Source organism: Podarcis vaucheri, assembly GCF_965113315.1.
Source record: "Podarcis vaucheri genome assembly, chromosome: 10".
NCBI lineage: Eukaryota > Metazoa > Chordata > Lepidosauria > Squamata > Lacertidae > Podarcis > Podarcis vaucheri.
In genome coordinates this window covers 20,883,465-20,910,034 of record NC_138748.1, presented here as the reverse complement: position 1 = coordinate 20,910,034, position 26,570 = coordinate 20,883,465, and the positions used below count along the sequence as shown (strand labels likewise).

Below are 26,570 nucleotides of genomic sequence, written 5' to 3'. Positions count from 1 at the left end.
TAAATTTTTATGTGACAGAAAACAAAACACCCTTGATAATGTGATTAATGAAGGTGTAAGATGCTGATCAAGAATACTAATGCATAAAATGTTAGGGAGACTATAAATTAGCGTTATAAAATGTTGATCACTGTTGTAATTGGTCATAAAATTAGTGGTTCCAGTTAAGTGCTATGAAAATCTACAAAACTAGAGGTACAAATACAGTGATTTCTTCCCTATCATCTGGTAACACAACTTTAGTATTCATTACTGGCATTTCATAGCTTGCCACGAAGAGAACGCCCAACTCACACATGGGCTTATTGTGGCCGCTCTTTCTTGAAGCTAAATGGCTACTAAGATTACATTTCAGATATTATTTTCCTGTTGGTAATACAAGGCCTGAATCCTAAACTTCCATTCTGTTTTCAGAAAGTTCCTGGCAAAATGGTTGTGTGCTGGTTGAGAATTTCATTTATACTAGATTGGGATAAAATGGCCGGAGGAGACCACCTGGGCCTTATGTCTCTTAGGCCCTTGTGCATCATTCCTGGAACTGGCTAGTAGGTAGAAACCATAGACGGGCCAAGTGTAAGCATACCATAGAGTTGGTGAGCCCTTATATATCACCCAGTCCAACCCATGCTTGAAACAGTAAATTCAGAGCTAGAACAAAGGGGATGGAAAATGATAATGGTTGTGGAGGAAAGAGACAGATGGGAAGGAAGGGAGGTAAAATAACAAAGAAAAAGCAAAGAAAAAGACAGGAAGGCTGGGGAAATGAGAGAGAGTAATGCAGAGAGTAAGAAAAGAGGGGGATACAGTCATACCTCATGTTACGTTCTTTCAGGTTTCGTCCCGCTGTGACCCGGAAGTACCGGAAAGGGTTACTTCCGGGTTTTCGCCGCTCGCGCATGCACAGACACGCAAAATGACATCACATGCATGTGCAGAAGCGGTGAATCGCAACCCACACGTGCGCAGACCCACCGCTGCAGGTTGCGGTCTTTTCATGTTGCGAACAGGCCTCCAGAACAGATCCCGTTCGGAACCAGAGGTACCACTGTATAAGGTGATCTTATGTTTCAGTGTATTACACAGCACCCATTTCTTCTCAAAACTGACTGCAGATAAGTGATTTGGTGAAACTAATTATGTTATCAAAATACATGTTTTGGGGTGCAGAACCCAGTTTCCTAGACTGCATATTATTAAGGATCTCAGCACAAAGGTGTGTTCTTGGGATACCTTGCAAAAATGCTTTAAGTGAGAACAATGGTATGAAATATCCTTTTTGCATCCTGTAAGTGGAGTTCTGGGCTGTCTTAGCGAGGAATTTTCAGTAAACCTTCTGGAAAGAAATCTACTTGCAATTTTGCTGGAGTATTTCTTCACAAAGGAAATCCTGTTTCATAATGATGTATTTCTTGTAAAACATGAGGAGGTTCCAAAGAAATAGTTGATGGCTGATAGTTGGTACTTTAGTTTCTTTGTAAAGTCAGCATGGTATTAAAAATTCAGCATGAAAAATTGATTTTAAAAAGATGGATTGTACCTTGATCATTTCTTGTTGTTTAGTTAATGTATGCCTTCTGTGATGTAGAAGGTGCAGTATATGCTACTTATTTCCTAGGAAATATTCAAAAATAATTGCTGACAAAAGCCACTTTACAGGTTGACTCAGAGGTATATCTTGCAACTTGAATGTTAATATTCTAGATGGTTGTGCATAGCTACCCAGTAAAGAATTGAAAGGAGGCTAGTCAGAGTTCGTAAAAGTTTGCATTGTTATTGATACTGTATCTTTATGGCTTAATACAGACATTTTGAAAAACCAAAATGGAGGACCTGTTTCAGAATATGTATAATACAAATTTAGGCTAACTTACAGAACACTGGAAACATTTGTAAACCTGACAAACTCTCCTCAAGCTAGTGGTTGCATAGATTTGGCTGGCAATTCTTCTACAATGAATTTATTTGATACTATATAGTCCATATCGTCTAAGGTGTTGATGGATTTTTAGCATGGCACAGGAAATAAAGAGATGACTTCCTGATTCAAACATAACTTTTACCCTCCATAGTATATTATAAATCCAGCTTGACAAAATATTTCACAGTTCTAAGTATCAAGTCCAATGAATGCTTTAAGGGATAAATGAAAAATTCAGACTAATACTAATCTAATAGATTCCCTCCCATTTCCTTTGCACGTTCATCCAAGGGAGCCCCATGTTCTGCTATCAAAAAACAATACATTTTCCAACCCTTGCCCTTGCATGAAACGAAATTGCATGTGGATACTATATTGATTTTGAAAGGAGCATGGTAATTTGTATTTCATTTTGAACATTGCTTATGGGATGCTGTGTGGAGCAAATCCCAATACGGTTTTTTTCATAGCAGGTTCCTGTAATAGATGATCGTACCAATAGTCCGCCCTAACATGTTCATGCACATACACATGCACACACACAAAAAACATATATATTAAGGGCACCGTCTGTCTTGAGAGACAGTGGAGTGTGCCTTTGGGGTTGAAGTCAAACCACTGTGTTAGGAGCACCAAAGTCACATCTCTGGGGCTGGAGATCCTGGGCTGCCCAGACAGCAAGACCCCAAGCCTGGGATACGAGGGTGATGATGATGATGATGATGATAAAGAAAGAAAGAAAGAAAGAAAGAAAGAAAGAAAGAAAGAAAGTAATTTTTATTTATACCCCGCCCTTCCCGGTTTAAAAACCGGGCTCAGGGCGGCTAACAGCAAATATAAAACATTGATTAAAATGTGACTTAAAAACAGCATAAAATGCAACATAAAATGCAGCATCAATATCAATAAAATTCAAATATTCAGATATCATGGGGGGGACGGGACCCAGTCAGTAGACATCAAATGATCACTAGGGCTAACTGGCCAAGTTGGCCCTACTAGGGCCAGCAAGGAGACCAGGGAAGAATTTAAATGTGGGGTCCCAGAAAGGGTTTCTTCATAGAAGAGGAAAGGGGAAAAGGGAATAGAGGATCAGGCTAATTCAAATTGAAGGCCAGGCGGAATAGCTCTGTCTTACAGGCCCTGAGGAAGGAGCTCAAGTCCTGCAGGGCCCTAGTCTCGTGGGACAGAGCATTCCACCAGGTCAGAGCCGTCACTGAAAAAGCCCTGGCCCTAGTAGAGTATAGTCTGGCTTCCTTAGGGCCCGGGACCTTTAAGAAAGAGTACTTGGCACACTCAAAACAATAACTGTGTAAATGTTTATTATTATTCTGATGGATAGAGTGCTTGTTAATTGTTTTTATATTGTATATCTAGGTATCTCAAATTCTTCATGGAATATTTTAATTTTATTCAAGATGTAAAAAAACTAATTTGCATATTCAAAATTTAAGTAGCTTTTCTGAAATAAATTACAACACAAACATTGCACACATATTTCCAACTTCACAGGTATAAATTATTTAAATCAAACTCAAAATAACCCACATAAATTAAGTATGCCATTGTTTGAACATACTTGTTTGATTATTGCATTGCATTGCTCATTTTTTTGCACTTGTGCCCTCATATATTGAAAACTGAATTCTGCCCATGGTGCATTTCACAGTCCTTATAGCTGTTTATTAATTAGTGTTTGAAAATAGTTTTAATTTGTTTGAAAATTGTGTGTCTGTGTGCAATGAAAAGAAGTCTGTATATAAACACAGTTCACAAAATATATTCAAGCGATACTTTTTTGTCAGCTGGAAATTGCAGCAAGTTTGAAATCAGAATAAGAACGTGTGTAATCACTTCGTTCCAAGTCTCCAAAATTTTAGTAATAAATACATGTTAAATTCCTGGAACTATTTTATGCTATCTACTAACCTTACAATTAAATTACTGTGTAAAGTTGGTTAAGTAACACAAAAGTTATTATATTAAGGTGTGCTTTATGAAGAGGCCAATGACAGTACTGCAGTGAAACATGCTAATAGATTATATGCTGTAGCAATATATTGCCTTTTTATTGCTTTTCCACAGGCAGCAGATTCATGTATAGTTATTACTGGCTACATTATCTGCTAGTTTTCTATCAAAAGTGATTCATTCTATTGAATCATTAATCCAATACTTATCATTCTTGGTGAAAATTTTCTAGTATTAACACTGTATAAAAGATTGACCTAAATCCACTGGTTTTGCTGCACTCTAAGAACATTTTAACCATGGAAGAACAGTATTTCTTAAGACAGTTTAAAACTATTCATTGTGGATATTTAACAAGGTAGCATTCTATGTTGTGAGATACACACACACACACACGAGTTGGTGACCAATGCCATCCTGGATTTAAGCTGCTGAATGTTCATAAATCTAGTACTGGAAATATTGATGTGTATTGAATTAGCTACTGAATAACAAGAATAAATTTTTGCTCATATATAGTGCAAAATGGGGGCTTTTGTAGCAGCACATGGTCTGTTTAGAATGATATAACAGACACTGAATGTTCACATATCAAACAAAATGCCATCTTTCTGTAGAAAAGAGGTGTCAAAAAGTTTCTTTGTACCTTTAACGCATGTGATTATGTAGTACAAAATGCAGAGTTTGTAAAATTTCTTGAATATACAGGCAAAAAATGAATAATTCAAAACAACTCATAAGTTCTACATTCTATTGTATCTTTTATAACGCAGGCAGGAGATAGCATTGTGTTCCCAGTAGAGCTGAATTTGCACAAGTTACACCTCTGAAAATGCCAGATGGTCTATGGTCTACTTTTCAGAGCTGTCACATATGTAAAGATTTGAAAGAAAAAAAAGAAAGACAGCTGAATGAGAGCAGCGGATCATTAAAGGGAGAGTGAAAGTCCCTGGGTATCACTGTGTTTTAAGAAAGCATTGTGTCGTTCCCCGCATTACGCTTTTCTTTTCTTTAAGATATACACAACCTTTAAAAATAAGGTAAAAACATTGCTGTTTTAAACTGAATGGTTGTGGCTTAATCTTAAAACTGTCAAATGCTTTTTATTCTTTATACTAGAATGCAGTCATATGGTTCCTAATTGGTTTCAAGTGTATTTTAACCATAAGATTCAAGTCTCCCTAGTGAAAAATTATCAATAAAGTTAAAATAAATTTAAATTGGTATAACTAATACATTTGGGGGTTTTATTCACTTTTGATTTGACCTACATATCATATGTGAATACTCTAAAGCCAGTCAGCTAAAAAGTTGTATGTTAATGTTACTGAAATAAGAGTACTTTGGGAGCAGAATTTATCTCTTGATCCTAGTAAAAATAATAAAATGAAAGTAAAACAAATAACTTTGCATGGCTAGACTTCCCCAGGACTTCGTATTGCCCATTAATTGGGAAAATAGGCCTGATGTTTTAAGACAGGGGAGATGATCATGTGTCATGTATTGTAATATGATATTGAAATGTAAACAATTGCAAACAACCATTTCCGATTCTGCTAGATTCTAAAGGTCATAACTGTCAATTCTAATAACTTTGTCATTTAGATTTACAGAATTCTTCCTATGTTCTCTCTTCTTATTTATTGACAAAGGATAACATATTTCCCAACAGCTGACAATTGGTGAAGCATAACATTCTATACCTAAGAATTCCAAATAATGCATCTACTTGCCAGACTGTTAAGTGGCAAGATACTTCCACATCCCAGAGATGATTACCTCTTTATCAATACCTACATAGGGTGAAAATGGAACAAGATCAAATTAGTCTTGCATAGAAATGGGGAATGTTGAGTTTTATGCCAGTGGTTCGGATAAGTTGTCTCTGCCTATGCACTTAAAGGGAGTATTCGATATAAAAGCTATTGCATTTTAAGTTCCTACTACCACCTTTGGGGATTTCCTTTTGTCAGTGAATTGCAAGAGTACTTGTGATCACTGGAGGTACTTGAAATGAATTTATACTTCTATGATTGAGTGGAGCTTTGGTGTTGTGTCTTTAATTCTAAAAGGCTGGGTCGACCCAAAAGGTTTGAATTAAATAATAAGTTATCAGCCTTGCTTATAAGAGCAAGAGAGTGTGTGCTGCTTTTTTTAAAAAAGAAAGAAACTTCCTGCCTGACCACACATATCTAGTTAGCCATGAGGCCTGAGAGAAAGACAGAACTATAGAGCTTCACTGTTTTTTAGCTTAGAGGCATGTCCTGTTTCCCATAAGCAACCAGGCAAATGTTTATTTGCAGGTCTAGTTATTCTGACAAATATTATTTTTTCCTTTTCCAATGTTTTAACTAAGGTCATTTTGACATACTGTGGTATAAATGAGGTTTTTATGTTTTCAGTAATATGTGTGTGTGCTTGTGCGCTAGAAGCAGAGGGTCACTGTGATCAGCTATTGCTTTTGTCCTTATGGTAGTTGAAAACCCTTCTTCTCTTGAAAAATCAAAGGCTGCTATTACTAGGAGGATGTTGGGCAACATGGAGTTCCTATAATCCCCGTTTCCTGTCAGAAGTACCATTCATTGTTTTTTAATTGATTTCCCTCCACCCCTTACAAAATCCCACCATTTGACTCAGGGGTAGGGTCAGCAATGGACAGTGTGGTGTGACTTATCTGACCTTTCTCTTGCCTGAGTCAGGCGCACCAACTCTGAGGCCGAGGTGTCTTTGCCCCCCTTCATATCTGTTGCAAGGGAGTCTGGGACAAAGGAGACCAATATGCAAGCGACAGTGCAAGTATCTTTTCCATATGTCACGAGCCTGTTCCCCATAAGTTCTTATATACTACTGATATACAGTGGTACCTTGGTTTAAGAACAGTCCGGTTTACAAAATATTTGGTTTACGAACTCCGCAAAACCGGAAGTACAGTGGTACCTCGGGTTACAGACGCTTCAGGTTACAGACTTCGCTAACCCAGAAATAGTACCTCAGGTTAAGAACTTTGCTTCAGGATGAGAAGAGAAATCATGCAGCAGCGGCGGGAGGCACCATTAGCTAAAGTGGCGCTTCAGGTTAAGAACAGTTTCAGGTTAAGAACGGACCTCCAGAACGAATTAAGTTCTTAACCCGAGGTACCACTGTAGTGTTCCGGTTTGCGAATTTAACCTCGGTCTAAGAATGGAATCTGAACGGTGGAAGGGCACTGGCGGCGGGAGGCCTCGTAAGGGAAAGCGCACCTCGGTTTAAGAATGGTTTCAGTTTAAGAACAGACTTGCGGAACAGGTTAAGTTCGTAAACTGAGGTACCACTTATATTTTCTACTGGTATGTACTGAATTTTTCCGTCTATAAGACGCCCCCATGTATAAGATACCTCCTATTTTGGGGGACTCCAATTTAAGAAAATGGGGGGAGATACTATCCGTGTATAAGACGAGCCCAGATTTTGAACATTATTTTAGAGTAAAAAACAACAACAGTCATACACAGAAAAGTACGGTATATATTTTCTTAAACCGGTCAGTTACATTGATAACCTCTTACACAATTTAGAGTTGCATTGTCTTCGTGCTTTATGAAACTTTTAAATTGTCTACTAAATCTGGGCTGTAAATTTATGCTATCTGTGTTATTAGGACTTCTCATTCCTTTGTTGTGTCTTTTTGATTTTTTAATTACTATACATGGTAGTTTTAATATAATGTTGATGCAAGGCTGCTTAGGGAATATGGGAATAAGTTTCGTTGGGCCAGAGACTTCACCTGACCAAAATATAACTGCCCTTTTATATATGAAAGTACAAACTAACAAGTCATGTAAATATGATAGGGTATATAAAATAATCAAAACATAAAATTAAGTTATTGGTATTGTTATTTTATTATTTATACCCCACTCATCAGTCACTCTGGGCAGCTTTCAGCACATATAAAAACATAAAATACACAACAGATGACCAACACTGAATCAAATTAATTCTCTGGAAAACACTTGGTGAAACAGAAATGTTTTCAGCAGGTGACAGAACACCATAGCTGTGGGTGCCTCTCTTTAGTTCAACAGGAACAGTGTTCCAGAGTATTGATGCCAGTCTGCTAATAGCTTTAGTTCACATATTGATGAGTATAAGCGGCTATATATTAAATCTATTTTTAAAAATATTCATTAGTTACCAGTTTGTTTCTGGACATTTTTAGATATTTAAACCTCAAAAGGATCTGGGGCCTGAATATCTTAAGGAGCGTCTCCCCCCCACCCCCCAGAGCACCACAAGTGTAAAAAATGATGATGCCCTGATCTAAAAATGCATATTCTGACATTGATTTTATACAAAATAAAGAGCAGACTTTAGATGGTAGCTGCATGCTTCTGTTTAAGGTGGGCTTCTGGAGAATCATCCAGGGTTCGATTTGCTGTTAGCAGAAGTTGGTGTTTTTTTCATCATGTTCTTTGGTTTTTCTTCTCTGCCTTTGTCGACCAGCTGTTTTTGTTTTACTCATTGTGGGTTTTAGCATCATTGTTTTAATATTCACCAGTGGTTCCAATTTTATCTAAACGGCCATGGGAACTAGCTGGCTAAAATGCAACCCAGAAATGTCATAAATAATGTGGGTTAATTTTCAGTCCAGTTTAGAGAATCCTGCTTTGACTCAAGATATTACATTTTCTCTGCTTGGCTTCACAGCTCTTAAGATTTATATTGTTTAACATGGGAATCCTCAAAGTATTTTGTTTTTTAATATAAACATTACATGTCCTCTATTTTATTATAGCAAGCAGTACTTAATAAATACTTAACATTTGTGTACAGCTGTCAAGTGCTCAAAGCACTTCACACGCATTATCTAGTTGTAATCCTTATAACAGCCCTGTAAGACAAGACAGTATTGTTATCTCCTATATTGCAGACTAAGTTTGGGAGAGAGTAGCTTGCCAAAGGCCACATAGTGAGTTCAGGGCGGGGTTGAGATTCAAATTGGGAACTTCCTGGCTTGCAGCTCAGTATCTTTAAAACAAACAAATCTTTCATTTTAAGAAAAGAGTTGACGTTCTTATAAATTCGCTTATCTTCCAGAAAGCATGGCAATGGTGAATTGAAAATCCTTTCTTAACTTACATACATGTAAGCAGTAAAGGCATTACTTAATAGTCTTGGATACTGTGCTCACTTATCACTTAAGACCAAACTAGATGGGATGTGGAAATATGTATCTGGATATTCCAATCTGTTATCTCAAGAAAGGAGTTGGGGAGCAATAGTGATGGAGAAACTAAATTGGTGTAGGGCTGTGGCATTGGAGGACATGCGGTTTCAAACCTTTCTTCTGATCTAAATTCCTCCTCCTGTTCCCCCATGATACTTGTTTCACTAGGGGGGGAAACACACACACACACACACACACACACACACACACACACATCTATATATGTATGCAAATATGGTAATTTTGGGTAAACAGTGGTATATTGGGAAAATGTTGCAGGAGAGGATTAACCTGGTCCATTGCTTACTGCTTTTGTGGTGTGTGGTTTTTTTCAGGGGGAAATTTAGGGTGTCCTTTTCACACATCTCCCAAGTTCCTCTGGCTTGGTCCTTGAGTCCATACATCTTCCATTTGCCCTTGACTTTCGAGCTCAATCCTCTTCCTTTTCAGGTTGGAAATGACACTGAAGCTGAAGACAACATAAAACTAATGCCCTAAGACTTCCCAGGCCTTCAGTGTGTGTTTGTGTGGATCTCAAAAAGGAAAGGAAAGAGTTTCTTCTCCATAGATATGTGTTAAACCACTGTCTCTTTTTCTTGTTCTTTTTAAAGCACAACCTCAGCGTTTGCCACAACCAAATGCTTCACCACTGGAAAAGTGTAAGGAAGAAACAGGCAAAATACAAATACAAAATGGCCATACCAGGCTGAGTAACACAAGTGGGATGCACAATGGAGTCAAGTGTGGGGCACCAGATAGCAGAAAGTTCTCGGCACCTGTTTCCCAAAAAATGCACAGAAAAATTCAGTCCAGCTTGTCTGTCAACAGTGGAAGCAGCAAGAAGAGCTCTGCATACTCTCACAAGCCAGGCTCTTCACCCGAAGGTAAGCTGAAACCTTATAAGTAAACTGAACACAGAATAACCAAAAGCCATTCCCGCTAATAATTACACAATCAGCTAAAAATAATTGAAGAGCACGAGTCGTGCTCCAGAAGCAAATAGAAATCATTACAACAAAATACAAGTTACTTCCCCAAAGGAAAAGATTAAGTATTTGAAGGAAATTGAAATGAGAGATTTCCTGCTTTCAAAACATTTGTGCACCTCACTGTTGATCATATCTGTAGATGGAGAAGCTCTGAATTGCTGTTTGGCAATGCCATCACATATACAACACGGAGGGGAAATGATTTGACTTGGGACAGGGAAGGGGAACCTGATGAGCTCCCGGTATTATAGACTCCAGTTGTCCCTGACCATTTACTATGCTGGTTGAGGCTCTTGGAAGTAGAAACCCAACAACCAGCTGGAACTCACTGGAACAAAGTTCCAGCGCCTCTCAGGTGAGCGCCATTGCCATTATAAGAGAACAAGGGAGGTGTCCATGGTGAGTTCCAGCACCTCTTTTTATAAAAAATAGCACTACCAACAACATATGGCGGCTCACAGAGGCTTCATTCACAATGCAGTTTGTTAATGTAGTTCAATGCTGTTTAGTCACCTGTTGCAGAGCCTCACACCCCATGCCATTGGCCTTACCCCTCAACAAGCGATCTTGCAGGGTCCAGTAGAGGCTCATACTACAGAATCACCCCTCTACTCAAGAGCTGATGAGCAGATGGGTGGATCCTGGTGTGTGTCATGCAACCAGTTGCTTTCCTTAAAAAAGAAGAAGAAGAAGAAGAGTTTGGATTTGATATCCCGCCTTTCACTCCCCTTCAGGAGTCTCAAAGCGGCTAACATTCTCCTTTCCCTTCCTCCCCCACAACAAACACTCTGTGAGGTGAGTGGGGCTGAGAGACTTCACAGAAGTGTGACTGGCCCAAGGTCACCCAGCAGCTGTATGTGGAGGAGCGGAGACACGAACCCGGTTTCCCAGATTACGTGACTACCGCTCTTAACCACTACACCACACTGGCCACTGTGGAGCTTCAGCACCACCCCTAATTGCCTACTCCCCATAACAACTGTGGTCCTGCAGGGTCCAGGTAATTCCCCCCTGCCGCTGCCCTTAACAAGTGATCCTGCGGAGTCCAGGAGAGGATCCACAACTGGATTTCCTTAAGGAAAGCTAGTTGTGGAACCTCACACCCCCAGGATCACCCACTCCCCATAACAGCTGTGATCCTGCAGGTTCTAGGTGAGGCTATGCAAAAGGCTTTCCTCAAAGAAAGCTGTTGGTGGAGCCAACAGTCCTGGGCTGGAGGTTGGGTAGGTGATGTTTCACAAGTAGCTTTCCATTAGGAAAGCTGCTTATGGAGCATTACACACACCGCAAGATAAATTATTCTGCTTATCAACTCAGAGGTGGGATCCCGGTTTTTAACTTTCATTTCAGACTGCAGTTCCCACTGGTGTGAATGAAATTTAGAACGCCATGGGAGTATGCAGGTCCTGCAGTATAAAAGGCACACAATAAAACAAAACATAAATTAACCCCATGGGTGAATGCATCCAGGTTCCTCACCCCTCTCTTAAGAGATTAGCACATACTTCAGTATGTGTTTTGGCATGCTTTTTGTTAATGAAATTTTGTCATTGAAAATTGTATAATACATTTCTGAGCAGCCTGTATGTGCTGTCCAAAAGGTATTCAAAACCTAGGCCAGTGCTTACATTACCACCATACTGCTATAAAGCCAATACATAATTTGCACATATGAATGGTTTTCACTTATTTCTCCTCACTGTACAGTGCATGTCCGTTAAGTAAACATATTTCATTTCTGTGTGTGTTGCTGACCACAATTACTCTAATGGCCCCATGGTTCCTGAGCCTATTTTAAATCTGCTGCTCTCCTATTCATGACACTGCGATCAGCAGACTTTGCTTTATCTGTTAAAACAGAAACTGGTAGATTCTCCTATTTTTTTGTTGGTATTCAGACACCAATTCATGTCAGGTATCTGTCTCACTGTGCTTTAGGGAATCAGTTAAGAGAGGTTTAAAGGCCCAAACGCGCCTGTTTAGAGATACAGAATATGAAGTGTTTGCATTGTTACAGACTAATTCCTGTGAAGTAGGATAAGAGGCTGAAACAGAAGGGTAGAGCAAAGCAGGAAATACGTTTTGGACCCAATCAGCAACTGCTCTGTGTTAGAAAGTGTCCAGGTGAATTTTAACAAGCTTAAATGAGGACTTTGTAGACTTTTCTCCCCAATTTCTTTTGCATATCAGTTTATAATTTTACATGGTCTGATTATGGTCCAAGCTGCTGCTTTGTCTTTTACCAGTCATTCCTGACTTAGCCAGCCATGGCTAACGTGCTTGGGCTTGTAATCCATGCAGTCCTGAGCTGTGTTTAGTTTTAGGAAGTATCCCCTGGCCGTATTAGCACACTGTTTGGTGGAATGAAAAATCAGGAACAGAGGCCAAATAGAGTCTCTTATACAGACATGAAAATGTATTTCAAGAAGTAATTCCTGGCAGTTTCTTGGAACCTAGATTTCCATAGATGAATAACTATTTACGTCTAATACATACAGATGTTTTTACACTGCTGTTACACGTCTTCTAAATTTTACCAGTTTGTAGGGGCTTACTTTGTCAAAGCCATCATTTCACTTAGCACTACTAGTCTTCATAAATCAATTCTTTCGTCTCTATACATTCAGAAATTCTGAACGGTGCAGTCCATCATAAACAGCACCATTTCATTTTGTAGATTGGAGACCACATTATTTAACGTTCCCTCATAGCATATTCCCTTTTCCCAAGTGTAGAAAGCTTGCCAGGGAGAATGCTCTAGCCCTTATATTCGTCATTCTTGGAAATTCTTGGGACAGCTTTTATGCATTGGAGTCCCTAACTTGCAGCCTGAGATGTTGTAACTTAGGAAGCTCCGTGCCATACAATATTTCCGAATATGTAGATTGACTCTAATTTCTGTACGTTAAATGGAATATAATGTTGGGCTGTATAGCCTGTGATCAAAATCTCTTTAAATTTGGTTCCAGTTACAGATAGGTAGCCGTGTTGGTCTGCCATAGTCAAAATAAAAAAAAATCCTTCCAGTAGCACCTTAAAGACCAACTAAGTTAGTTCTTGGTATGAGCTTTCATGTGCATGCACACTTCTTCAGATATCTGAAGAAAGTTCATACCAAGAACTAACTTAGTTGGTCTTTAAGGTGCTACTGGAAGGAATTTTTTTATTTAAATTTGGTGTTCTGTTAATGTAGGCTTTTGAAGGAGGAAAGAACGCCGTTTGTCTCTGAACAGGTGTTAAATGTTACCATTGGAGGGTAAAACTAACACTGCAAAGAAGGATGTTATGTGCGACCCTGAAGGGGCATGAAGAGCCAGCCTGCTCTTGTTTGAGAACGCTAGTGTCCTACACACAAGTAATGCATGACTAGGACTCTCATTTGTTTAGAAACACCCGGTTTCAGCTCCTGACATTTATTCTCAGCTTCTGAAAGCTGTGCCATCTTATTTCCTGTATCTGCCGCCTCTCTGAATTCTTTCGCTTCTGTGCCTAACTTCCTGCACTATGCCGGTCTGACCTTCTTGAATCCTTGCTTGCATGGTTTCCTGCTTCCCCAGCACTCAGCTGAACAATTTTAAGTTCCTCTTCCTCGCTTCTCTGGCAATATCCCCAATGGCACACTCATTGGAGGATTGTGTCCCTGGATGCCAGACTTATCCCATCTACTTCAGTTATTTTGTTTAGAAAACGTTGTTTTAGGTTGTATAGTGCTTCTTCTTCTTTAAATACAGACTGCTGTATTTTAATACATGTTAGGATCCCTGCCAACAAGGTTTCTGTTGGGGCATATTTTTAATGTATCTTTGTTTTTGGCTACTCCTTCCTGGCTTGAGCATTAATCTATCTTGCCACACTAGTTGTAATTATTTCAAGCAAAGTGTTTAAAATTAGCTTAATTTTTGTGGCCAAGCTGTATTGTCATCTTTTGTATAGGTGGATGATGCAGTGGCTTAATTCAGCAGGTTAAAACTAACACGGCAAGCATTTTTCTTTTTTAAAACTGCAACTCTGTTTGACCTACAGAAAAAAAACAAGTTACAAACTACACCAGCATGTGTTTAAACCTGTATCTACCCCAATCACTCATAAAGCAGGAGGTCCAAATAAAGGGTGAATGGGCTGCACAGGTAGAGAATGTGGGGGCCAGTTGTCCCCCCCAAACACCCACATTTTCCTATATGGGCTCACTTTTGGTATGGTAGCTTTGCTGAAGAAAAATGAGAGTCTGCAGTAGAGATAAGCCATGAACATGGTAAGGCCTGAGCATCTTCTAACTCCCAATTCCAATGTGATGTATACAGATCTGGATTTAAATAATTAGATTTGCCCCCCTTTTTTGTATCATTTGAGCTTCGGTTTTCTTTGGGTCCTGCTACAGTTGCATCCCAATTCTGAAAAATGTAATTTTATTTAAAAAGTCACATTTTAAGAGTACTGAATCTTGTGACCAACCTGCTGTTGATCAGTTTCTGAACTGGTGGTGGTGGTTTTTAATGGTGCCAACTTATGGACTAGTACACTGTCACTTGAGCATGTAGGGGGGGTTAATCAGGGTTAACTGTGCATAACAGAATGTTTGTGTTCTTAAATATGTTTGTAAAGGGAATTAGAAAGACATATATTTGAGTCATTATTTTTAATTTTTGAATATTTAATCAGCGTATATAACATCCTAAGATGTTCTTGTTGGCTGTTTTGGCTGTGGCTTGACTTTTTAAATTGACATTCAGAGTTTGCCCTTGGCCTTCACCATGCCTATGTCTGGTGTCTATATAAGTCTTGTATCTCCTGCTGGGACTTCTGTTCCACTCTCTGCGGGGCCTTGAGTAAAGCCTTGTTGAGGACCTCAGCTGCCACTTTGATAGTGGTTTTACCCGTTTGATTCTTGCTGTGAGAGAACAGAGTGCTTACAGGTTTTCTTTGAATTTCTTGATCTCTCTCTGAATATAGCTGAAAAAAATCTGACCCAGGTCAGCATTTTGTAATTGAACATATTTGTCATAAAAGCCTTTTGTAAAGGTTTAGAAATTGGCCTGTCAGTTCCAAACATGGAATTGTTTATTGTTTAACAAAATTATGCAGTTTGTTGTTAAGACCTCTTTCCTAAAGAATAGGAAGGTTGCCAATGTCACACCAGTTCTAAAAGTTGCTTCTGTGAGGAAGCAAAAAAAATAAATAAAATAAAATAAAAGGCCCATGATTGGGCTAATGTCTGTTCCAGATAAATTGATGGGAAGTATTATTGAAAGTAGAATTTATAGTAAACATATAGAAGAACAAGCTCTTGCTGAGGAAAAATTAGTATGGCTTTTAGTGAAGAGAAGTTCTTCCCTACAAATAATCTTTTAGAATTCTTTGAGGGTCTCACCAAATATCCAGTATGATGATGATGATACACACACACACACACACACACACACACACACACACACACACCGGTATATATGAATGAACTTCCCAAAAGCTTTTCACAAAGTTTCTCACCAAAGACTCCTAAGTTAACCTTGCAGCAATGGAATTGGTGGAGTTGCCTTATAGATTGGTATCTGGTTAAGGAACAAGAAGCAGAGGGTACAGATAAACTTTGTACTTCACAGCACAGTGTATTGAGAAGTGGGGTTCCCTCCAGGATTGTAACAGGATCAGCACTTCCTATTAATAAAGATTAGGTGTTGGGTATGAGAAGTAAAATAGCAAGTTGGTGGAATGGCACCAGATTGTTCAGGATGGTGAAAACACTAGTTTACTGTGAAGAGCTTCAGAACGATCTCTCCAAACTGAGCAACCAAAATAAGAAATGATGTTCACAAAATGTAAAGAGATGCACATCACTGCAACCTCTTTCCCTCAACTTCATGAATAGTGCTGATAATATATACACTAGTTGTTTAACTGCTGTATATACTTAGTTTTTAAAGCTGGGGATTGTTCCATCTTTAGTCAACTTGACATTTTGAATTGTTTATTGTTCTTCTCCTCCCTACCCATATCTCCCACAATAAAATGAAACATTATGCCTTGTATGGATGGGTTGCATTTGTAGCTTACCATCTTTCTCCAATGAGCTCAAGGTGGTATACATGGTTCTCTCCCTCCATTTTATCCTTACAACAACTTGTGAGGTGTAGATTAGGCTGAGAGATGTAGTGACTTACCCAAAGTTGCCCAGTGAGCTTCATGGCCAGGTGGAGATTTGAACTCTGGTCTCCCAGGCCCTAGTTTGACACTGTAGCCACTACACCACCACTGGTTCTGTGGTGTAGTGGCTCTGGTTCTGTGGTGTAGTTCAGTTTAAAATATGTAAGGGTGAACATATGGATTTTCAACAACAGGTTCCCTTATTCAGGATGACTAATGTGACCTTCCAGATGTTTGGATCTCTAACTCCCATCAGCCAGCCATTGGACATCTTTGGTGGTGGGAGTTTTATTCTATCAGCATCTGGAGACCCACAGGTTAGCCACCTCTGGCCTATAAATAAAGGAAATCTTCATAGTCTATATAGCATAGAATGGTTGTACCCAGTTATTATAAATGTGTGGTTCTTATTACTTTTTAAAAATCCAAAGTATAATATATTTCCAAATGTTTACATAGAATTGGATCATTTTAGGGAACTACTGGATGCTATTTGTTTCATTGTGTGCATGTGGGTACTGCCTTTATATTCTTGCTAAAAGACACCCCACATACTGCTGTTAACAGTGGCAGTGACAACATTTGCATTGTTGGGAAAATAGAGGCACTAGATCATAAAATCAAATTAGTTGTGTGACTTTTTAGGCAGCTGGTAAGTAAGCTAGGACTAGAGCAGACTATGTACTGGATTGAAACTTCTTGAGGATAATGGTTCTGAAGATTAGCTTTTTGGGTAAAATTGACCATATGTATGTATGTATGTATGTATAACTCTAACTAGTCCCAGCTAGTATGTCTGTGTCATTGCAGGTTGTAGTTCAAAACAATCTGGAGGGCACCAAGTTGGGGAAGGCTGTGTGTAAACAGACAAGAAGGCTATTTTGTATATGTAATCTTGAAATGGAATAGCAAAGTATAGCCACCTAACCCATATTAACAGAATGTGCATAAAAGAAAACTTTTTTAAACAATTCGCTTTACTACGCAATCAGAATCATTATATTTTCACATTTTTCTGTGTAATTGAGCATGCATAGACCACTTTAGCCATTGCTAATAATCTGAGAATTAAGTGTCTTTATTTAGACCAGTGCCTTATGTCTGTTTACATAAATAAAATGCAATGGCTCTTTTCAGAGCTGAAATGCAGCCTCAAGAAATCAACTAGGATTTTTTAAAAGTAGTTGTTCTGGATAGCCCCACAAACAGAATGATGTTCATTGTGGGTAGGTGTATGCAATGTTCTTTGCCTTTTTAAAGTTAGATTTCATTTTGAAAGCCTGAAAACTGAGCCAACAATTTTTTTAAAAAAATTGCATTACAGTAGCTGTTTGTCTGCATTCTTCTACAGTCATTATCTTCATGTTGTTGACATTTTCTTTCTCTGTTTGAAAATATTTATTGCCCTTTAAATAGATTGAGAATTTCCTTAATCTATTTACAGACTAAATGATGATATACAATAACACAATAAGAGTATTTCATAAGAATAAATTACATCTGTGGCTGGAATCTTCCGTAAGGGAAGGCTTGTATGAAACAGAAGCGTGTCAGCCATATGACAAAACTTGATTTTAAAGAATCAAGAAAGAATTTGTTGTGCTGTTTGTCTCTCTCTCTAAGCCTCTGTGAGAACCTGTTGAATGGAATAAATAAAGACCCCCTTTTTGATTTGCATCAAACTGCCCGGATGGAGGGGAAAAATAAGATACACTTATTTTTAAGTGTTGAAGCCAATGTAGCTGTTTGTTCCTCTCTGCCCATCCTTTACATTAAAAAAGGGAGGAAATTGTATTAGATTTATTCAAGTACAATCTCCATGACAACAAGCTAATTAATCCCCATCAATCTGGCTTTGGTCCTCTTCACTGAACTTGTACTCCCCAGCTTCACTTCACATGTCATATCTGCTGAGCTTTGGATGAAGGTCATTTACAGGTACATTTATTCTTCACATAAAGAATCCCATTTAACGCACACAACCACTCTTCTTATTTTACCATCTAGCTTATTTAGTATAGCTCTTCCCCCTTTTTTGTTTCTCATAACCTCTTTTCATGCTACATTCAACCTATTTGCATATTTCTGACCATTGTGCGTAGGAATGAGCTAACAAATGCAAGTAATGCTACTTAAACCAAGATGTTTATGTATTTCGAGGGCAAGCCTTTTAGCGGTTGTCTATTCTTCCCAATAACCCTATTGTCACAATTCCTACATCAGTTTCTTCAATTAAAAAACACATTTTCGTCATTTCAAGGGTGGGAGGCCAAATACACAATTCTTCCCAGTCATTTATCAGATTTCCTTCCCTACTTCTCAAAAACAGCAAAAGAGGCTTAAATTAATGTGAAATACTAAAATAATTAAAATGAAACACGCAGCATGTAACTCTCAATACACTAATAAACAGAATCCACACGAAAAGTGCCACATTTAAAAGGCAACCAAAACATAGCATGATGGGGAGCACCTAGCCCTTTAGATGTTGTTGACTTCCATCTCCCATCAGCCCTGTCCATTTTGGTTGAGGCTGATGGAAGTTGAAGGTCAATGACATCTGAAAGGCCACATGCTTTATATAACATGTTTAAAGTCTGCTTTCCAGAGCAAAGTGCATTTTTTTCTTTAAGAAGAAGAAGGGAAAAATGAGAAATCCCATATACCATACCATACCACATCTGAAGTGAAGGATAATTCTAAAAGGTGGGAGCCAATAGAAAAGTCAATAAGGGTTTCACAGAGATCTTCGGTGGCTCATATAGATGTTCCCTGAAGGCCATCTTCAGATGCTTTAAAGAAGCTGCAACAGGAAGTTTCTGGTGTATTTTTATTTTGTTTTGTATTATTTCCCTTTTTTCAAGCAAAGTGTTGTTTGTTTCATTGTTTGCTTGTTTGTTTGTTTAAAGTGGCAATAGAGGAAGTATGAGTGGCTCATGCTTACTTTCTGTGAAGAGGGGAGAGTTGAGAATATCCTTGCGGGGGGGGGGGAATGTGTACATTTTCTTCCTCCTATACTTGACCTGAAAGTAGTAGAAGAACATCTGTAGTAGATCAATTTCTGGGTTCTACTTTCTGAGATATTTGACAAAACAACCACCTGCATATAGCTGACTTTGTAAATTCTGTAGGGTGACTGGTAGAATTAGGACTGCACTCCTATATACACTCATGGGATTCTGCCCCATTGAACTCAGTGGGGATTACTTTTGAGTAGACAAGTACAGGATAGCAGTGTTAATGAATTAAAATGTAAACCTTATTTCCACCCATTTTTGTTCCGTTGTCTGAACTGTTCACTACAAGACTGTAAGTTTAACTTGACACTATTTTATCTTAGTACAGTCTGGCTACCCAAAATCAAAAAGATCTGTTCACTTTATGTAGTTTAGAGGCTTGACTTTGCTGCCTTGCCTGTGTCAAATTTTATTTTTCAAGTACAGTAATGCCTGGATTGCTGGTCTCTCCTTCTCATGCATGCACACATGTTTCAAAGAACTGTGAACCTGATTCCATGAGCCCAAGAAGCTTTAGATTTATTTTTCTCAAATATCAGCCCCAACCCATCCAATATCACATAAAAAAACACTTTTTGAACGGTGGGAGTTTCAAAAACAGTTTGTGATACAGCTGAGGGCTCAACAGTTCAAAAGAAAAAACCCGCAAAGTGTTCGCTAGACTAGTGTTATGACCCTTTTATAAGCCCAAGCATCTCAGATTCCTCAACCTCATTTTTTTTTAAGTTTGTGAAATAAACTAGATAACTAATTCCTGAAATTCTGAATTTTCTATATAGTTTGATTTTGAAAGTGAATGGAATTTCCATTGCCTTTCCCCACCTAGGCACTAGCTTCTTATCCTGTCCACAGGATATCCTGTGGCTATAAGGCAGGATGGACTTCAGTGCAAAACAAGAAATTTAGAAGCTGCATTTCCCCTCACTGATTTTAAATTCAAAAACTTCCGTGTTCTATATCTTGTTGGCTGTCTTTTCGGTGGGTCTGATATCAGCTATAAAACTTGTAGAATGTCTTGAGACAAAGAAAGTGTTTTATGCAGAAAAGACATTAACGTTGGTGCAGGTGATGTCGTGACCTACAAAACCCTTTCCGTGGGCACTACCCATCTAAATGCAGAGTGGAGAATTTGGGCAGCCTTTGATAGAAGACAGTCCTTCCGATATCCAGGATGGTTGTCTGCTGCTGATTTAATTACTAGATTAAACCCAAGATGAATCTCTGGATGGCTAAGACAGTAAAATGCGCATAGCTGTGTCTTAGAGCATTGCATTAAGTGCAATTAAAAAATGCATAGAACAGACTTGAGAACTGGTGCGAAAAATTACTAGAAATATATACGTAAAAAATTCACTTGTGGGATAATAGTCTCTCTTTTAAAAGAGTGAAAGGGATGGATTGTATGCTGAGTGTGTAAATGCCACGTCCAGAAGAACACCGGTCTGGAAGAACCACCCTAGCTCTCATTTTTCTCTGTTTGCTAGATAAAATTCACTTAGGAGTTGTATTTTGTAGCTTACTGGCTGAATAAGTCTCATCAAATGGAAGAACAATGTCAACACCTTGTTGACATGTTGGTCTATGCTAAAATTAGTTATGGACTGTGAATATATTGTTCCTCTCAGTGCTGAGCTGATGAAACCTTTGTGCAGCACAGAAGCAGAAATCAAGGAATGTGCGCTATGTATTGTGGGAAGAAAAAAAAGTACCTTCAATTTGTATTGCTCTTCTTTAAAAGTTTTTTCAACGCAAGGGGGCATTTAGAATGCAATTTTAACTTTTTATTTCCTTTTATCTTTCCTCTCTCCTTCAACATGCTGTGCCACATTTCCAAAGATTGCTGTGTTCACTGTATCTTGTCCTGCTTGTTCTGCGAATTCGTCACCCTCTGTAGCCTTGTCCTGGGACAAGCGTCATGTGGGGTCTGCCCGGTAGAAGCCTGCTGTTGTTGCTGTGGAGAAGAAATGGGAGATGACTGCAACTGCCCGTGTGATATGGACTGTGGCATAATGGATGCCTGTTGTGAATCATCAGACTGTTTGGAAATTTGTATGGAATGCTGTGGGATTTGTTTCCCATCATGATAACTTTTTATCACTTTTTTCTGCTTTCTTAAAAAACATCAACAACGTAACTGGAGAGGGTTCAAGTTTTTGTGTGTTTCTGTGAAATAAAACAACCGCTTTCAAAGGACACATTTAGACACTTGCAGCAACCTGGTTTTCTGCACTGTTAACTTGATTTTATAAACAATTGTTGAAGAAAAGCAAACTCATAAGAACAAATGCTTGATGGTCTAATTTTCTGTAGTGGGTGGTTGACTGTGCAAAGACCTGCTCACGCAGGTGAAACAACCATTGGTGGTTGTTCCTGGATAAAGACAAAAGGGTTTTAGCCTTTTGTAGTTTCCTGTTGTGTGCAGGCAGGGGGTTGACAGAGTTTACCACCCCTTCACTAACAAACAAGTTACTAGAAGAGATAGAAAACAGCAGAGTTGGAACAAAGTAACAACAGTTTCATGAGGGCTTTCCACTTAAGTGAATCTCTTGGTGGCAAATATTTGTAATAGGGTTTTTTTTTTAACAAAAACAGAAAACAAATAGTTTTTACTGTGTTTTTTGTTTTAACAGCAATGTGAACAAATATTTTATTTTCTCATCTGTAGATTTATATAATTTAAGTTTTATCTAAAGTGCACCACAAACAAACTGATTCATATTTTACAATACATGTTTACTAAAAAACAACAACTCTAGTAGAGATCAGTGGTGCTTACTTTGCAGTAAGTACAATTGCAACTTTAAAGTGCTGTTCACCCCATCAAGTTACATTTATACTATAAAGTTGACTCACAACTTGCATGGAAGTTACATTCCAGGAAAGGGGCATAAAGTTGAAATCAGGTGCATAGTCAAAACAACCCCGGAATCACACTTGTGTGCATCCCTACATTTCTCAGGCTGGTGCACTGAGTGTGTTTTGCCTCCCATGCAAGGAGGAGAGCTTTTAAGCTCTCAAATTTGCTTACAAAACTTTGGGAAGCTCTCGTGGGGTCATCCAAGATCTCGTAAGAGCTTCCCAGAGTCCAGTAAGCAAGCCTGAGAGCTTAAATGTTCTTTTCACGCCAGGCTTTCTTGGCACAAGTTAGATGTGCAAGGTGTGACTTCTCTGTATTTAAGAAAAACTAATTGGAAGTGTGATGACAATTCAGGGAAGTGCCGTGTGTTTCCTTTTGCCCCCATCCTCCAAGTCTTGCGCATAATTGTTTTTGGTATTTTTATTTAAGACAGCAAATGTTGATGTTTCACACAGCAGTCATGTTAAAAATAAAGGGGAACTGGGTAAGACTTCCTACACAGGAAATGCTTCCCAATGAATTGATTAATAAAGCTGATGTTTTTAAGTTTTAAAATGTTGTGTGATTGTTTGATAAAGTATTTGAAGGTATTTAAAGAAGGAATATCATACTATTGTATCTTAAAAGTAGCAGCTTTGTAGTAAACGTTTAGGAGTGAGCAGCACACTTTGGAAATTAAATTTGCCCTAAATAGTTCTCATGGCATAATTGAAATCTAACCCAGTGCATTGACTGACTTCCAGATTTCCATACACTGGTGCTAATTTACTGTGACTTCCAAGAGTTTTTATGTGACTCATTAATTCAGTTTAATTCAGCTACCTGGTTAACCTGATTTTTCTTCGTAAGTCCAAATTTCCCAATGGCCTGTTGGTTTGGTAATGTCTGACCTCTGTCTGTAGGTTATGCTTTCTTGATCCAAACACAGTGGCAACCATTCCTTTTATTGTAACAAATGACCCATGTGTGTGGCAAATAAAAATTCCAGGAAAATGAAAAGTTAAGCCTGAACCTTCCAACACTGATTTACCAATGCTTACTACTGAGTTGTTACTGGAAAAGAAAATGTTAAGAATATACTTGGGTATTCTATGGAGCTACCTGCTTGCTTCTCAATACATTTGACTTGATAATGCAGAAGGAGTGCCTTTCTCTCCTCCTCTGGTAGCTTTCCCCTTTTCTCTTTTGTTGCTGCTGCAACTGCAGGATTGGATTCTGATCTTTCCTCCATTGTACTTCAGAGAGAGAGAAAATGTCAGTAAAATGTTATTTTTATAGCGGCGTGATTTCATGGATGTTTTAGACATGGAAATTTTTAGAGCAAACAAATTGAGTAGACCAGGTCAAGGCAGAGGGGGACTCAGTTATGCCTCCTAAAAGTAAGGAAGCGTACCTAAAGAGAGAAGTAACACATAGATTGAATGGTGGTGCCCGGAGGGCAACTGGGAAAGGAGGATACCATGGGGAACAAGATGGACATGTGGTACACTGGCCAACTTTTGCTGCTGCTGAATTGGCAAATGGAGAGTGATATACACTGCCCTGATTAAGGTCATCCCATTCTTTGACGTAGGTGTTCAGTGTTGCCAGACAAACCAACAACCGAAAACACTATTGGAGCACATTTAGTGAAACAAGCATTTCTGTTTTGGAACTTTTGTTTTTTGTATGCTGCAACCATTATTATATGGCTTTGACTCCTCCCCCCCAAGTTATTATGTATCAAGCTTTAATTAATCCAAGAATATTTAAGGAGAATCCAGTATCGCTCTTCAAAAATGAATTACTGTACATATCTGTTCGTACTGTGTTTTCATCACCTTTGATAGTCTATTTGTAATTCGTTTTACCTTATAGAACACTTCATGAGCAGAACTAGTGTCACACTGTTAGATCAAATATGAAAATTATGGGAACTGTACTGAACTCCTCCTCCTAGAATGTGATTTCAGTATTAAAGGAAATGCAAGGGTTGCTTCTATTTTGTTGTTAAAATTTCTAACTACTCGACTATAGCACTTCTTTATGCAGTCTTCAAGTGCAAAATACTCAATAGTGGAAGTTTTCTAGCTTGGGACATATAAAGCCTTCAAATGATTGGGAGTTATCATATGATTATTAACACTTTTTTATTCCAAAAATAAAAAATTGTGTGAATTGTTTGACATGCTAAATATATCCTGCTACTATGTGTCATAGAAATATTAATGGTGTGTAATATTTATCTCCACAGGGGAGCACATTAGTGAATAGTTTTAAGAAACTTTTTTCTATGTTTAGTTTCTTAAAATTCTTCCATCACTTAGCCTTTCTGGAGCCAACCTTTTGGGAGCCATCTATGATTAAAAGTTAAGCAGTGCAAAAGTGCAGTTAAAGTAACAATTTTCTTGTCGTCTAATCTGTCCATTTAACGAAGACAGAGGTCCTCAGTTAATACGGAATTGTGAACTCTTCCATATATATATTTTTTATAAAAAAGCTTGTTACTTGCTCTATGACCTTTCTGTTAACTGGATCATTTGATATTAAACACTATTTTGAAATAAAGAAATTTATTTTGAATCCTTGCCTAGTACTTTTTATTACAGTTTGTGTTTTACTGCCATAAGTGTGCTGATGGTTGTAGAAAGAAACAGACAGTGCTTTCAGTGTGGCTTCCTGTTACACCCGTTACTGACTATCCTGTTTGCTCACTTTGGAAGTCTTGGATGTTATGAGTGGAATAATTTACCCCTGCATAACATACTGAACTTTGAGTTCCTGAAGAAATAATTTTGGTCACAGTAATTTCATTCTAATTATCTGTAATATGAGCACTAAATGACCAATTTAATCCCCTTTGTAATTCTTTTTACGTGGAATAGTACCTAAAATTGCATGATTGCATTTGAAACATTTACTAAAGTGTTCCTTTTCAGGTTACTAAAACTTTTTATGTCAGCTTAAATATACAGTAGAGAATCCTGTGTATATCTGAAGGAATGCCCTTGAAGGAAGATAGATGAAGACATGTTTATTGTGCATGAAGTGCTAGCTAGAATAAGGAAGGTGTGAATAGCCCTAATTTCCTTAATCTCTGTGGGTGATCCCTACCCTGATTTTCCATCTAGGAACAGAATTCGTTTGCTTCAATCTACTTGTGACCACAGTTGTAGGTTTATATGTACCTGAAGGTTTTGAGTCCTTTCGACGCAAGCACTTGAGTTTTTGTACTGACATGATTCTGTGGTTGCCAAAAGCTGTAGTCCACATATTTTCTCCCTCTGTTTCAGTCTTCTGCAGCCATGTACCTTCAAGACATTTCAAACTGCACAATACCCATCAGCTTCAGCCATCACAGCTGTGATGGTTGGGGCTGAGAAGTTGCAGTCCAAAAAATCTGGAGGAACCAAATGCGACTGACTATTTTCAAACTATATTGTACATGCTTATTCAGTACACTATAAAGGACATTGTTGTCCTGTCCCCGCCCCACCAGTAGCTATTCATGGCTCACTCTGGGACAATCTGTTTAAGGCATAGAATAGAAGACACCTAACCATTGTAATCTATTTATGAATTTGCTTAATGTTTAACTGTTGTTTACATTGCATATGCATGGAATGTTTGTTGCATATAGATTGTGTACTAAGATTTTCAAAAAGCTTTCAATGAAGTAGCTCTCCAACCACTCCTGACTTAAGTTTAGCAGTTGTGGAATAAGAGAGCAGTTCTTTAACCAGTTACTGATCTATAAGAGGAAGCAGAAAGTTGGAATAAATGGAGGGATATTTTTAAAAAATGGTGCCCCCAAGAAATAGTATTGGGACCAGTGTTTTTTAAACTTGTTAATACATGACCTAGAGTTAGGATTGAGCAGTGGGAGAGTCAAATTTGGTGATGAAAACAAATTGTTCAGAGTGGTTAAAAGAAAAAAGGATTGCAAAGTTCTTCAAAGGTAACTCCTGAAAGTGGGTGAATGTGAATTAAAAACTACACACGTACATCTATGGGGTGTGTACAGTAAGTGACGGACCAGAAAAAAGATGTTGGGATTGAAAATAAAACTTCCCTAATGATGTAATACAACTCTATGGTGCAACTGCACTTTGAATACTGCACTTGTATAGTTCTGGTTGCCTCACCTCAAAAAAAATTCTGTAGAGCTAGAAAGCTATCAGCATGAGTTTGACAAAACTGCGGGAGGCAGTGGAAGACAGGAGTGCCTGGCATGCTCTGGTCCATGGAGTACACGACTAAACGACAAGAGCTAGAAAAGTTTCAATCAACATGATCATCTTTCTTCTTTGGCGATCACTCATAGCCGAGTAAGATTGTCTTCCATGAATACAGTCTTAACAGTGTGTCCGTAAGTGACTGTGGAGGCCAATTCTGGTTCTGCACATCCTTCCACAGTGGAGACATAGGTTTCTGGGTGGTAGTTGATCACGGTGAGGATTTGCCAAACGTGCCTTCCTCTTAGCTCATTTCTCCC

At 38.4% G+C, this 26,570-nt stretch overlaps 1 protein-coding gene across 2 annotated transcripts in view; it reads left to right on the top strand.

Annotated features, from left to right (window-relative positions):
- The window catches only part of MDFIC (MyoD family inhibitor domain containing), a 42,349-nt gene extending 17,691 nt beyond the window's left edge, over positions 1-24,658 (top strand). For both annotated transcript variants that reach the window (XM_082239873.1, XM_082239874.1), the window contains 2 exons: positions 9,707-9,979; positions 21,076-24,658. In XM_082239873.1, the coding sequence (XP_082095999.1) occupies positions 9,707-9,979; positions 21,076-21,323 (521 nt within the window). In that variant the 3' untranslated portion in view covers positions 21,324-24,658. The remainder of the gene's footprint in view (positions 1-9,706; positions 9,980-21,075) is intronic.
- Positions 24,659-26,570: the final 1,912 nt, after the last annotated feature.